The 15,387-nt window shown below is 45.3% G+C and overlaps 1 protein-coding gene across 12 annotated transcripts in view; it reads right to left on the bottom strand.

The window, feature by feature from the left end:
- The window catches only part of CACNA1G (calcium voltage-gated channel subunit alpha1 G), a 1,457,373-nt gene that overhangs the window by 259,387 nt on the left and 1,182,599 nt on the right, over positions 1-15,387 (bottom strand). For all 12 annotated transcript variants that reach the window (XM_069654906.1, XM_069654897.1, XM_069654896.1 and 9 more), the window contains 2 exons: positions 14,938-15,038; positions 12,021-12,144 (listed from right to left, as the gene is read on the bottom strand). In XM_069654906.1, coding sequence (XP_069511007.1) covers positions 12,021-12,144; positions 14,938-15,038 — 225 coding nt within the window. The remainder of the gene's footprint in view (positions 1-12,020; positions 12,145-14,937; positions 15,039-15,387) is intronic.

The raw sequence follows: 15,387 nt of genomic DNA, 5'->3' as shown, positions 1-15,387 counted from the left end.
GGACACGTTATCAGCGAAGACAAACCATAGTGCAAATAAAGCGCAAAAATGCACATGCTTTCAGTTCCTTTGAAACAGGAGTGTTGAAGGGTATGGGCATAATATTATTGCCTTTATCGATTTCTCAGAGATGTGTAGGGCTTGAGGGAATTGTTGTGCAGCCACTGAGGGATTAAGTATAATAAACATTCCCTCATCAGTGTTGGCATTCACAAGGCATTCTGTGGGCAAGCAAAGGAGCTAAGGACCATGGGAAGAATCCAAGTCCAGATAACAGGGCGTTTCATGCAGGAGCTCAAAGGTACTGCAAGGTGTCTGTGTTGTTACTAGAATGCAGGGAGGGCCACCAATGCTCCCAATTGCAAGCCAGTGTTTCACAGTATCCTGGATGTGGGACTATATAGTCCTTATTTTGCCCAAAGTATAAATTGACTTTCCCACGGCCACTTTCTTGCTTGTTCCTCGGAGTGTCACATATTCCACCTTCTCTGCATTGCTATCCTCCTCCTGGCGCCTGAGAGGCACAGACTGAAAAACCGCTAATGGCGATGGCACCTTTAGGGCATCCTGTCACATACCCTAACTTTCCCCAGTTTGAGGAGGTCAGCAAATGTACCGATAGAGCAATGCGGGGCAAAGGCTGTGCAGAGAACAGGGGAAGCTACCTATAAGCCTCCAGGGCTCCATGTCAACAGCTCTGCTTTACACAAGATGGAGGACGGAAGGGGAACAAGGAGGGGACAAGTTGGGGTAAAAGCGCCCAGCGTTTCATCGGGATAGCTGTTGACTGTTTTGTAGACTATCGACCTGAAGGGTTTCCCAGCCTTAGTAGTACGCCTTCAGCATCAATCAACTAATAGCACGTGCTACCTGGTCTGAGCGGTCGACGGAAGGGAGAATAACGAACAATCGTGTTCCCCTGTCCTATTGTGTGAGGGCAGCCATACATGATGGTAAGGCTGTTGCAACATGTGCACTATTTATCAGAGTGAAGGCCCATGTGAAAGGCTTGCTCATATTGTTTGGGGTCTCGGGTTTGATAACTTAACCTGTTCCTCTGGAAGGAGAAGGTGCTCCATCTGTGGTCTGTGGTGAGACCCTAAGGATTGTATTTGCTGGACACAGCCTTCTGTACTTGGGATCATTTGTATCTTACCAAGATCCAATAGCATGCATGCATTGTGGTGACCTGTTGGCCTCAGGAGGCCAAGTGAAGCTTCAAGAGTTAAAACTGTGTGTTGCAGGCGAGCACACGTGTGCAGTGCAGTACGTGTGTAAAAGAATGGCATCGAAGGTAAAAAACTGAAAAAATAAAAGAGACATGTGTCAAGTGGTCTACGATCTAGTCCACGTACCAAGTGCATTGAACGAGTTAATATTTGAATAAGTGAGTGCTGGAGAGTGCTGGTGAGTGCTCCTGGAGCTTTTTACTAAGCAGTGGTTGCTCGGATTTAGAGAACTCTTACACTAGGAAAGTGTATGTCTTACTCCCACTGAGGCATAACAAAACGTGTCTTCACAGTCTAGAAGGAAACACGTCACGTGTCCAGGAGGATAGCTCAGGGGCAACAGCTTTGTGTTGGAAGCAAGACACTGCAGAGCAAGACAGGTTCAAAACCAGGCCTGTGCTTAGAGACTGGTCTCTGGTATTGAGTGTCATAAAAGATGAATTAATTAATGTCTGTCTATTAATGGGGTGTTTTATGATAATAGTGAGGAAAGATTGAATGCTGTTTTTATGAAAATGAAATATTTAGTGGGTTTTTAAGTAAAGCCTGACATGGGAAGGGGGCAAACTCAGCCACCCTGGTCCTGAGAGGTTGAGCTGCTACCGGAGAGCTCCCTGATGCTACTCCTGTGGAAGTGGAACCAGTTCCGCGCTTGACACTATATTTAGAAGCCGGAAGAGCGGCGCTGCATCAGTTTCAGGTGCTGGTTGGGCAACTCGGTTTCGGTGTGAGAGGACCATCCATTGAACAGGCCATTTTGCATAAGAAGATCTGGCTGGTGCCAGCTTTGTTGAGTTGGTGGCTGAGCCCAAGGAGGCTTGGAATTATGACCAGAGTTTTAAGAGGATTTCAAGGGAAGCAAATGTCCACTTTTCTTGCAATCCTCTAGTAGGTAGTTGCGTACGGAGTCATGCCCTACGCACATTGGTGCATGCAGCACTATCCGAGATTGTGGTGTTAGTTTGCGGTCACCAAGAAGGTTCCCTTCCTAGAGTTGGGCTAGGAGGTTTTTGAGGAGCATGCTTTCTTGGCTGACAGAGATAGTTTGATCCTAGTGGAGGCAGTCAGCAGCCAGAAGGCATCTCCTAGTGCCAGCATGTTATTACACCCTCGAACTAAGCAACATATGAAACCCTAGCCCTTCCCCCGGCAGACAGCTGCCTGATTTGAGCAAGACCTGCGGATTGAATCATTGGTCTACTGAACATGAACAGATCCGATTTCTACTCTTGCTTTTAGAATCTAATATGCCGCACAGGTTTAGAGGGGAGCAGGTGTAGCGGACGCAACAGAAGCTGATGTAGTGCCTGCTCTCTCTCTCTCTCTCTCTCTCTCTCTCTCTCTCTCTCTCTCTCTCTCCCTCACTCTGTTTCTCTCTCCCTCTGTTTCTCTCTCTCTCTCTCTCTCTCTCTCCCTCCCTCCCTGTTTCTCTCTCTCTCTCTCCCTCTGTTTCTCTCTCTCGCTCTCTCTCTCTCTCTCTCTCTCTCTCTCTCTCACCCTCCCTCTGTTTCTCTCTCTCTCTCTCTCTCTCTCTCTCTCTCTCTTTCTTTGCTCTGTCTGCTTCTCTGTCTCTTTCTATGTGGGCAAGGGGCGCGTTGTCAGGCGTCATTTCTTAGAACTACCTCAGCCTTTGCTAAGAGCCGCATGACCAGAGGAAAGACACAGACGCCTCGAAGGGCGGGGAACGACCCTGTGTTTTTTGCAAAATAAGCTGTCACTCAATTAGGGTTTAAAGGATAATGGTTGCTCTCCCCTTGCAGAATTTTAGAAGACTATGGGCTGAAAGGGGAAGCGTTGTCTCAGGGTAAGCATGGCTGTACACATGCTCCGCCCCCAATGCACAGACATCCTCAGAGAGTTTTATTTGTTATTTTTTTTGTGGTTTAGTCAAACCTTTAAAAGAACAAATGATAAAATACATTTCGCAAATCACACATATAGATAACATAATTAGCAAAAGGAAAAAAGAAAACAAAAACATCACAAGTAAAGCAAAAAGTAATAAAAAAAATATCAAATGGGCACTGATTTAGGCAAAATAGACCACAAGGTCACAAGCAAAGTTTAAGTCCATTTTTCGTTGGATTTAGATAGTTCTTGTTCAATGTTTTTAAGCAGAAATGTTAGAGCATACATTAATTTATTATTTGCCCCCGTAAAACATTCCTCCCACCATTCTTTCATTGTACGATGAGGTCTATTTGCCACAATTTATGTATCCATATCGGATGACGTATTAGGGAATTGTGCCATCATCTTAGCGGGATTTCCAGGCAATTATCTAGACTGAGTGGTTCGACTTTCTCAGCGACCATTGAGAGTACTTAGAACACAGCCAAAGAGTGTCGAGGGCGGCACTGGGTGAAGTCCCCCGTTGCCCGGCTCTAGGCCTGCATGATGAGACCGGTAGAGGCGAAAGCGAGCAGGCTGAGGTTGCAGCTTTTCACATTTGAATGTTAGTGGCTATGCATTCACACCTTGCATGTGAAGGAGACAGATCACCGGGGTTCCATGCTGTATTCTGAACTGGGGATACCCTTATTAGTGCAGAAAAGGGGTTTAGTGCAGGCCATGTCAAGGGCATTGTTTTTAGGAAACCACGTAGTTTTGAGTACTATGTGTACCACAGTTGGTTTACAATTGCTATTTACTCAGTATAACTGTGCATCTTTTCCGTCCATTTATGGGAAGGTTTACAATGGGCAGCAACGCACTTGGCCCTTTCCTATTACACCAATTCCCTATTTCGAACCTATTGAGTACTTCAGGCTTGTAAAAGAGTCTTTGAGTCTCTCATATTAGCACATTTGCCAAGCCTGGTCCTATGCACATTACACTTTGAAACAAAAGTTATGCAAATGAGAGGGCAAAGGGGATGCTTAAGGCATTGATCTTAAAACTACATTGCTTCCCCAATCCATTTCAAGGCCAGAACTGATTAATGGATCCAGTGGAATCACTAAGGAGGTTAATTTTCCTTGCAGGCATTACACTGAGTGATAGAGAAATGATCGCAAGAGTGATGTTTTGCAACAATTGGAGTTGCGACAGTGTCTGATTATTTCATTACGGGACATTTGCAGGTATACTATTAAAACTTGTTTATCCTTGTGGGGCAAAGGAGTTTAGCTAGGTCAAATAATGGACCGATCAAGCGCATAGATTTATATGTCTTTTTAATTGTGAACCCATCTACACCGGGTGTTTAAGGAGTGACACAAGGAGCAACCAGAAGGAATTTTTCCTGCCACCTATAAGATACACATTTTGCTACACACTTGATGCCCCTGAGGAATGTCAAGATAGTATCAGCTATATGGGACAGAAACATATATAAGTTGGGCTTTTCTTGACTTAATGGGAAATTAGGTGGAACAAACCATCACTGTGTCGTGTCCAGTCATCGTGAATGGCTTTTTGATTTTGAATTGTATGAACAATTGTATGTGTATTTGTGTTTTGAATTCTGATGTGATTTAGCATTAATGTCTTGTGTTTAGGATTTTAGCATAATAGGTTTATAGTTATGATTTTGCAGGTGGTTATACTTGCACTGCGATGTATGAATAAAATTGATATTTGTTTTTATAGTAAAGAACACCATTACTTGATTTAATCTCCATCTCCTTGTATTTGTTTAGAGGTAAATGGTTAGGTCTCCCTGTTTGTGAGTAAGGATACACATGTGTTTTACCTATAAAGAGTGACCTATATAATTCCCGTGCATACGTACATACGTGCCTTCCTCCACGTGCATTGTGGGCTGATGTAGAGGGCCGGATGTTACGCCATCAGAGTGCACTTTTGTTGGAGGCAGATCTTAGCCTGTTTATGGATGCTATTACATGTGGGAGAAGAGGTCTGTTCCACTGTATGTTATAGCTTTAGGAACACGAGACGGGGGTCAAGAGATACAGAACCTCAGACATTGGGCGGCAAAGAAGTGAAGGCTTATTGTACCTGGCTTGCGGGCAAGGCATCAGTAGCCAGCATAGCTGTTGCAAGTTACTCTGTTCTCAGTGGCCCACCCCATTGCTATGCCCCCTAGAGAGGGGATGATGTGAACGGGACCTATCAGAGAAATGCTATTCTGGGTGAGTGGGGGTCGATCAAGATAAGGGTGTGTGTTTGATCTATAAATAATCGCGAGTGAGATCATGTTTCTTGACTGTTTTGATGCCCAACCTGCGCATGCATTACCCTTGGTTACCTCCCTCATTGCCTTCCTCATTGGGTGCAGCCTCTGTTGGCCTCAGGCATAGTTTAGATGCCTTTCCCTCCTCCCCCTCCTTCCCTGAGGTATAAAAGGCATCACCTTGTTTAGGACATTTCTCACTTCTGCAGACACAAAGACGAGTCTTTCGGGAGTGCGGCATAGGGCCACACAGAATATTCAAAGGAGCGGATCTGTGGCACTCTGTACAGTGGTAGTTTGTTTTGGGGAGCAGGGGCCTATGCCTGCCCGTTAATCTGTGAGCGGACCAGTTGCTCAGTAGAGGGGTGAATGCATTGAGAACCATGCCGTTGCAGATTGTCAAATCACGGAGCGAGGAACGTAAAGCATTCAGAGACTACGCGATGACGTCAGCCAGTAGGAACGCTGCAGTGCAGTGGGAAGCTGAAACTGAAGCCAGCTCCTTCATACATTGCCCAGGTAAGTAGGGGAGGCGGTTGAAGTTTGCAATCATCATCTTTGCTAAAATCACTTGATCCCCACGATAGCGGATCCTTTCACACCCTTCCCTCCAGAGGACTGTGAATGGTGGGGTAACCTTGCCTGTAGTGCTGATACACTGGCGGTGGGTACGGGGGAGCCAGGTTGCAGATCTACCCTTCATGGCGTACACTAGTGATAACTGTTCTAGGAGACTACTGACTCAGAAAAGCAGAATGGAGAAGGATAGATCCCCTCAGAGACAAAGCGATAGGGATCCTGAGCTGAGAGAGAGATGGCCCACAGTCTCAAGCCAAACTTCAGAAGCTTAGCGATTCAACATTTTCTTGCGTAAACTCACTGGAAATCTTCAGATGCACACTGACAGACAGCAGGGGGCCAGATGCTGCTGTGCATGCTGATCCCCACAGAAGAAAAGATCAAAGTCCAAGCAGATCAGGTATGCAACTTCCAGAACGCGTTGGGAAGAATGATAATCTGAATTTTCAAGAGCAGGTTTTGGACTCTAATGATGAGAAAAGGATTGCTTAATCCCATTGACAGTCCAAATCTGTCTCAGATTCCTGTATTATGATTGATAACATCTTAAAGACAGGGGGGAGTGCCTTGGAGAAGGTAGTTATACCCCTTCAAAGGAGGAGATGTGGAACTGGTGGATTCAGTCAAAGTTGACACTATGCTGTCCAACCTGCTAGGAAATATCTTAATAGCTTCTGTAGGCTCCAAGAGATACAGTTGATCAGAAAGTGGATTCAGTACTAAGGAAAGCAGAAACAGACCTCTCTTTGAGAACAGGCATCTATCTACCAAGTGTACATGGTGCAATCGATAACAAAGGATTTGGCTTCAATGTCCAACAAAATGGATGCAGGAGATGGCTGCTGAGAAGAACCGTGAACACTGAACTGTAAGTGCAGTTGGCGTTAGATACGGAGCAGCCATGTATGTAATGGCCGTCATGAGTGCTAGAAAGCACATTAAACGGTGTGACTGGAAATGTAAAACCGATTCTAACCAGAAAGCAGTTGTTCCTTTTTGGGGGGGGGGGGGTAAGGGGAGCTCCACGACCCTGAATCAGGTGAAAAATTCATAAAGTCTTAAGAGAAAAGGATGTATTCTGGACTCTTGCATGCAGGGGAAACATCTCACATCACATAAGAAGCTTTTGACTGGACCACAGAACAATAGGCAATTCTGGAAGCAGAGATCATCAGAAAAGTCATCCTTCTGACCTACTAACAGAGCGGCCAAAGCTCACTAGACTACCACAAACACTTCATGTACACCACAGCACTCCTGACCATCAAATGACCAAGATACTGACTTCTGTGCGAGGGCAACTATAGGAATTTGCTGCAGAATGGAAGGGGGTGCTACAAGATCCTGTTTTATGGATACCGAATAGAATTGGCATCAGTGCCACAAGGAACAAGAATCATGTAGACTCTGCCACCAACGTTCAAGTTTAAGAGAACTGCCTTTCATCTGATGTAAGAGACATTAAGGAAACCATGAGCGGCATAGTAGGTCCCCAAGAGGAAAGAATTGTTATTTTCTTCATAGTGTTCTTATTCCTGAAATAATCAAATTCATTTCACCTGATACTGAAACTAAGACTCGTAACAACTGGGTTAATTTGGTTCAAGATGTAGACTGCCCAAAAGGTCATTCAGCTGATGGAGCAAGGGCTGCACATGACATCCTTGGACATGCATGATGTCTCTTAACACATTCCCATGCACCATTGTCACTAGAGGTTATTCCAGTTCATCATGTCAGGAAGGCCGTATGAATACCAAGTACTCCCCTTTGCCTTGAGTGAGACCACCTGGAGGATATTTACCACAGCGGTAGCCGCAGTGATAGCAAGTTACACCTAGCTGTCCCCGATGAAAGCTGTCACTCTAGGAAAGAGACTAGAAGAACTATTGAAACCAGATCAGACCAGGCAACGGGAATTGGCAAGATTCCAGAGGGATATGGTGGCCTCTGACTTCATGATCCCATGGGTAAAGGATGACATGAAGCTTCTACTATTGCATGCCCTGGACATGGGATTACTCACTTGGAACATTGTGATCTCAGTATCCCAGTCTCTCCACAATAGGGAAGGAAGCGCAATGGTGGCCCAAGGTGGAGAACCTGGAGCGGGGAAGTGGCCTGAGTCCTGAAACCTAGAGGTGATCCCCTTGGGTGCAAGCTAGATAGTATAGGGAGCAACATGGAGGAACCTAACCCCTCAAGGGAAATGTACAGACCAATTGAAGAGAACTGCAGGACATTCATCTGGCCTGACGTGCATGTGTGCCACAAGAATCAATGATACTAACTGACACAACCAAGGCAAAGGCATATGTGAATGGCCAGTGTAGAGCAACACCCAAGTCATTGGCAGCAGTTGTCAATGAAATGTGTGCATGGCAGTGAATCATGCATCATACTTCAAAGCAATGTATTTACAAGGCACCCTGCACATGGAGGGTTACAAGGCACCCTGTACATGGGGGGTGGTCACCTGTGAAGGGTATTTGCTCAACCCTTGGACGTGTGCCTATCAAGAAAAGCTCTTCAATTGCATGCGCTTCTCTATAGGGTTACTAAAGTGGAACAACTTTGCAGTCAAAATCAACACTCCTGGGACCCCATTTCCAGATGGATGACTGGGGAGTGGACCACCTCACATTGACCTATCCATCGGGCCCCCTGTATCCTCCCCCTCTCCTCACTCATTAAACAGGTGGTGGTAAAGTTAATGTCATCGAGAGCTGAGAATATCCTGAGGCTTCCCTTCTGATTGACGAGAGGGCGGGTCCAGGTGGTATAGAAGTTGGGAGTAGCCCCGGTGTTGATGCTTCCTTGTTGTCCCCTGATGCTTCCTCGGTTATCCAGGTTTTGAGTGGCCAGAATGTGTCTAATGGCTGCTGAATGGCAGGGCTCCAAGAGCTAGGTGTGTCCTTGGAGGTGGCTGAGGCCAATCAGATGTCAATCAGACAGGTGTCCTCTAAGGCTAACGCACACCATTGGTCTTTCTTTCAGGCTTGGATTAAAAAAAGGGTTTGAATCCCTTGTCATGTGATCCTCCAAGAATACTCGACTTTCTATTGGATGATTTCACCAAAGGGTTGCCGGTGACAACCATAAACGTTCAGTGGGTGGCTGTGAAGGCGATTCACCAACCATGGGGAGATTGGTCACGTTTGGGGGACTTGGACACAAGGCTCTTATGAAGATCACTGCTTTGTGATCTTCTGTGGAAAGCTTTAATTCCTCCCTGGGACCTGAAGTTTATACTGGATGCCCTACGGGGGCCTTTATTCAAGCCCATGCTTGGCTGTGATGTTGCTGTTTCATCTTTCAGAGCTCTGATTTTGATGGCAGTTTGGGACTTGTGGTTGACTTGGCAGACTCATTATATGAGAATATTACCAGATGCACTGGTACTAAAACCAGGACCGGGATTGCCTGTTTAATCCGGATTAGGAGGTGATGTTGCCTGGTTCCTTGGATGGAAGGTCATAGTGTGTGTTCATTGGAGGTGAACAGGGCTATTCAAGCTTATGTGGCAAGGTCAGATCACTTTAGAAAACATTATGGCATCTTCATGGCGTTTGGTATGTCCAGACAGGCAGGAAATACACCATCTGTGGATTCTTTAAGTCGTTGGCTACAACTCTGCATTGTTAAAGCTTATGGGGTGTCAGGGTGCCTCCCTGATAGCCCAGGGCCACGTGGTGCAGAGTGTTGCTGCTTCCCGGACAGAAGCTTTGGCTGTACCACCACTTGGGCTTCACCAAACCCCTTCATGGCTCACTATAGGTTGCAAGTGGGCATTCTGTCAGAAGTACATGTAGGCTCCGTATCCTTTCGGCTAGAAGGCAGCCTCCTGAAGCTAACTTATAAAAATGATGCCATTAAAAAAATACCAAAAAAACACATGAACTATTATTGCAAAAGAAAACAAGGCAGCAACATAAATACACAAGCAAAAGTTGATTCCTTGCAGACAGAATTTCGGAATCACATATGCCATAAAGGCAGCAAAAGGTTTGGCCTTGAGAAGTTTACTCTGCAGAAGCGAGAGGTACCTCCTCCTGGTGCAATGCAAATAGGATGTCACAAATGGGATTTTACAAAAGGCAGAAGAGCTTTCGACTCCATGAGACTCTTTATAGCGGCGCCAGGAATGTGTGAAGCTGCATTTTCCACTGAAACTCAAGCCCAAGTACCGGCATTCTCCAGCGAACCATACAAACCAGGCCACGCTATAGAAATTGCGGCAGACAATACAATGGCTGTTTGCGCTTTCTTTGCACTTGCAGTATCTTTTCTGGAACACAGAAGGGGCTGCACATGGCTGTGATACTGAATATGCACACAATTATCACACGCATTGAGGGGTGGACGTCCCTTCATTTACATGGGATATTTCCCATGTGAACGGCGGAATTTCCTTTGTCCTTGTGAGGAAGATCTCCTATTACCCTCCCACCCATAGGTGGGTGCTGTCAAGTACCTCCAACCCCTGTAAGGGGGAATGTGGACATGTAGTCCCTCCCAAGACTAAGAATCATGCGCAAACACTGTCAGCAGGCCTAGAAGCATCCTGGCAGGAATTATGGGAGTATGAGGGCGACCATGACCCTGGTGCAGTCTGAGAGGGACCTTTCCATCATGCCAGTCTTCAAGCTCCCTCCAAAATGTCCCAAACCCAGTCTGATGGAACGCAGGGTAGCGCCACTGCTGCATGACGGTGTGCTTTGTGGTGCATTGTGTGGTGCTGTTGCTCGGCAAATCACTCACATATTTCTGCAATGTGGCACAAGGTGCTGCTTCATGTGGGTAGCTAATAAAACACAATGGGGCCAAATTGAGTAAAATCAGTCTTCCCTAAATTCAAAATATAAATTTTAACATACAAATTGGAAAAAATCAGTTTAATGTTGATAAGTGCTTCCAGTCACTGCCTGTTTCCCCATAGAAACACTCAACTTTCCTTGTTGAGTAGAAAAGCTAGTCCTAGGTTGCAGTGTTGTGCCACCTAGCTAGGGATAGTAGAAATCCTACGAAACCCTAGAAATCCTAAATTAATTTTTGACAGGGTATTTCTTAGCGCAACTTTCACTTGAAAGGTTATTTAAATCCCAAAAAAGTATTTAATCAAAAAAGAAAGGATCATGAACTTCAGTTGGACCCCTTATCTGAAGTGGGATGTGAACATTAAAAGAAAATATAATAAATTAATGAAGGAAGAGATATGTGTCTTTGTTTTATTTCTCCCTTTCCCCCCTGAAGTTAGATATAATGTGTAGCAACTAATGAACATCTCATAGACAATCTCAAAGACAATGATAGTTTATGTATCTTGTTCTCCCCTTCGACAATTTCCAATGAGGAAAGAAGAAACATCTAGTAGGAAATATTGATCTGTAGTATAATCTATCGAAAAGAAAACACTTAGATGAATGTTGATGGTCCTGAAGAATGCAACTCAATGCACACCGTTGCAGAAACCGGTCGATCAGAAATTAGGGATATCCTTTATTTGTTCAAAATAGCCTATGTGAACAAGAACAGAACTAAACTTTCTTAACACAGAATACATATCTAGATGAGGCCAGAATAACATATATTCTATGATCCCCCACCTCCGTATCTCCTTTTAATGAACACACCTCGCTTCAGCTAATTGCTCCAGCTGAAGTAGATGATCATTTCTTTCATTTGATGAAACAGCCTTTTTGTGATTAAAATAACTTTTTGAGTGAAAACTGCTAAGAAATATATCCAGTAAAAGATGAATGTAGGATTTCTACTTTCCCCTTTAGATAGGTAGCACACCACTGCAACCTGGGTGTAGCTTTTCCACTCATGTAGGGAGCTACCATTTTGCCTTCACATTTGCGGATATCGGTACTTTCCAGCACTTTGCGCAGCACCACTCATAGCATTCTTGTCTAGACTAAAAGCCTGTCCCAACAGAGGCATTCACGGAGCAGCTGTAGTGTAATCCCACAGCCCCTTCAATGTGTAGGCAGGCAGTTGGATGAAGGTTGCAGACATTTGCGGCAGCACGCTCGAGACAAAGGCTGACTGCACAGTGCAGGCCAGATACTCACAGCACTGTGTGGCTCGATTTTGGGTCGTTCCATTGCAATGGTGATACAGTTGAGAAAAATGATAACCAAGACGATATGATCAAACATCTTATGGGCGATGATTTTATTGCACACCATACGGAATCTGCACAATGAAAAAATAAACATGAATATGAGGCTGGGGTGGAAAAGAAGTACCATGCTAATGACAAAAGGCCCCAAGAGTCACGGCCTGTGAAAAGCTTAAGGTACAGTACGCACACTCATATCCAACTAAGGCCTTCATTATCAATATCTAAAATGCTGACACACTTCATCTTAAGCCATCATGATTGTTTATCAAGTTTGCAAGTCAATGTTAATAACTATTTACATGCTATACCACTACTTGAGATCCTGGCTGGTCCAATTTTGCCCATCCTTAGCTATATGCATACATTCTTTACAGGTAACTCCCAAGAATAAAAGGACACGTAGATTGAACTCTGACATTACATTTAGACATAGTCCCTTGGGAATGAACGGGCATGGCAAGGGAAAGTCACTTTTACCTCCTAGTCCTGTTTTCTCTGCAATTGGATTGGCATTGATTCTTGCCCCCCTGAGGTGGCTCAACCAAAGGGAGTCCAACGAGTGACTGAGTTGGGGCACTTACCTTCGAGAAGAGACTATACCACAAAGAGAGGTCCATTAATGGGCAAGGATACTCGTCTCCTAGTGATTCACTTATAATCAGAAACCAAGGATTGGACTGGTGTGGAGGGACCACTGATAGAGTTATATTGCATTGCAGACAAGTGAAGAACTGTGTGGGCAAAGGTATCCACCTCAATGAAGTGTTTTATCTACACACAGAGAGACCAAGCATTGAATGGGCATGCATATTTACCTTCTAGAGCAGCGGTCTGCAAACTTTGGCTCTCCAAATGTTTTTGACTACAGCTCCCATAATCCCTGACCATTGACTGTGTTGCCTACGTCTGATGGCGGTTGTAGTCTAAACAACTGGAGAGCCTATGGTTGCAGACCCTTGTTCTAGGAGCTAGTCAATTGGACATTGAAGTCAACGATGGAATAGAAATGGAGATACACCAAAGAGAGGCCATTTAACCATGGACAGATAAAGGGTGTGTGTTCATTTATTTGCAGACTTCATGCAGCAGAGAAGACTCCACTACAGAGAGAGGCCACTTATTAGATGGAAATTTGGAGCGCTAGTAGAAGATATTCAGCCATGAACATTCCAAAGACCACGTGAGCAGAGATACACAGCTCATCCACGTGGACCACGCCTCCAAAGGCTGTGTGTGGGCAGAGCGACTCGCCTCCGAGATGAGATTCAGCCACTTAGAGGCCAACAGATAGATAGGCCAAGCAGTGTACTTTGTTTGAGTCAACTCTAAAGAGTGGAACAGGATCAGACGAGCATGAAACGTTATCTCTTGGAGAGGATTAAACTCAGGAGTTACCCAGGACTGGATGGGCCAGGACACTGGTCTGAGAGGGGATTTATCAATGGTGACAGGTCAACGTTTGGATGAGCGTGTACACTCACTACATTGTGGCCATGGGACTATAGTGAGGGAGAGGGCAAGGACTGAATGGGCAAGGAGATAGACATTTAGTAATTTTATTTGACCACTGGGAGTTCAAGGATTCGATGGGGAGGTCACATGGCTTGTACAGGTGATTCAACAAAGACCTGGACCAGTATGGGTTCTACGACCAGAATTGAAAGGGCATGGGCACCCACGTCCTAGAGTTAATCCCACAGAGTGGGATTGGGACTCCATTTTGTTGACTGTTGCAACAAGAGCCTTCACTTGAGGAACAGAACTGGCGACCTCTCAAATAATGGATGTGCAAGTGCCAATTATTGGATGGCACCACCAACGAAGACTCCCCTCTAGTTTCCTGGGAAGCTACTGAGCTCCAGACTAAGGGCAGTGATTGGATGGGCAAGTAGGTGAGACTTCTCACCCCACTCTGTAGGGAAGAGCAAAAGGTGGAGTGCACACATAATATCTGGTTCCATCTGATGTCTGATGGTCGGTTTTAGAAGCAGGGATTAGGATTGACCAGCAGGACAGCGCAGGATTACTTGATTCGGGCACTACAATGCCTTGTCCATGGTTGGATGGAGTGAGTGAGGTTCACAGCGAAGACTAACTGAGAACTGCAATTGCCATTTGCATTTAAAAGTCTAAACAAGGCAGGAAGACAGGTAATTTCGAGGGATGGGGTTTTCCTGCAACATAGCAAATCTCCATTCATAGATATGTATCTGCATTCACAGCTAGGAGTTCATGTGATACTTGCTTCCCAAATTGCAATATTCATAGTGACAACAATTGTACAACTCTGTAGGGTAGCCTGCATCATTTCATTCGAAGCATATGCAGTAGTTACACGTAGGGCCCAAGATATGAATTTGAGGTAAGAGTATTTCACTCCCCTCTTTTTGGGAAGTTGGGAGTAAAGGTATTTTTAGGCAGTAAAAACGTAGTTCCAAATCCCAACGCAGACAAGTAAACACAGATTTAAATAATTGTTTTAAAGTTTTCTTTCTAAACCAAGCATTCTTTGTAGCTAGCCTTTGCTGTTTGGATGGAAAGTAACATTTACACTATCTTCACCTCTGACACCACTATGGTAGAATTCCACTGTGTGGAAGGGGCTGCTCACCCACTGGTGCGGCCACACCCCCTGAGCAGCGGCGGTGGCATAAATGGCCGACACAGGCATCCCTGTTACTGCCTATTTTTTTTTGCTTGCAGTGTAGGCCTGAATTTGGAGTGTAAAATAGGCAGGCACTTTGCATATCTGGAGACCCGGCACTACTGCATGTGCTGCCTTTATTCGGGGCGCCCCCTGACAGATTTTGACAGCATGAAACATAGACAGATGGTGGTGTTTTCAATCGTGGAAAGGCTCCTACTTAGAATGAGGAGGGAAGACGAACAGTGACCAGCAATCTCTTTCCTTGCAACACGCGGGCAGGCGTGCCATGAGCCAGGCCTTCAGGCGGGCACTCTTACTCTGAAAGAGAAAAACCTTGCGGTGAGTTGGCATCAATCACAATTCCTCATGACAATGGGTGAGAGATCAGAGGGGCGAGGCAAAGGACCTGCCATTAGCTAGGAGGGGATGCTAAAGCATGGACACAACCCAATGGCAGGTGGCGTCTGGGCCCAAGGCACTGATATTAAGTATGGCAACAGGATAGCAACGATGCACAGATAGTCACGTCGTGCCGTAATGGTGTGTCACAAATCTAACAACGTTACAAAAAGGAAACCCAGTGACCTAACACAACGCCTTAGTAGTACTGGGACATACAATAGGCCTGAATACTGAATAAATGGACCACAGTACCTAGGGTGCATCA

Source organism: Ambystoma mexicanum, chromosome 3q (assembly GCF_040938575.1).
Source record: "Ambystoma mexicanum isolate Mex_15411 chromosome 3q, UKY_AmexF1_1, whole genome shotgun sequence".
In the NCBI taxonomy this organism is placed as follows: domain Eukaryota; kingdom Metazoa; phylum Chordata; class Amphibia; order Caudata; family Ambystomatidae; genus Ambystoma; species Ambystoma mexicanum.
This window is presented reverse-complemented; position numbering and strand designations above follow the sequence as displayed.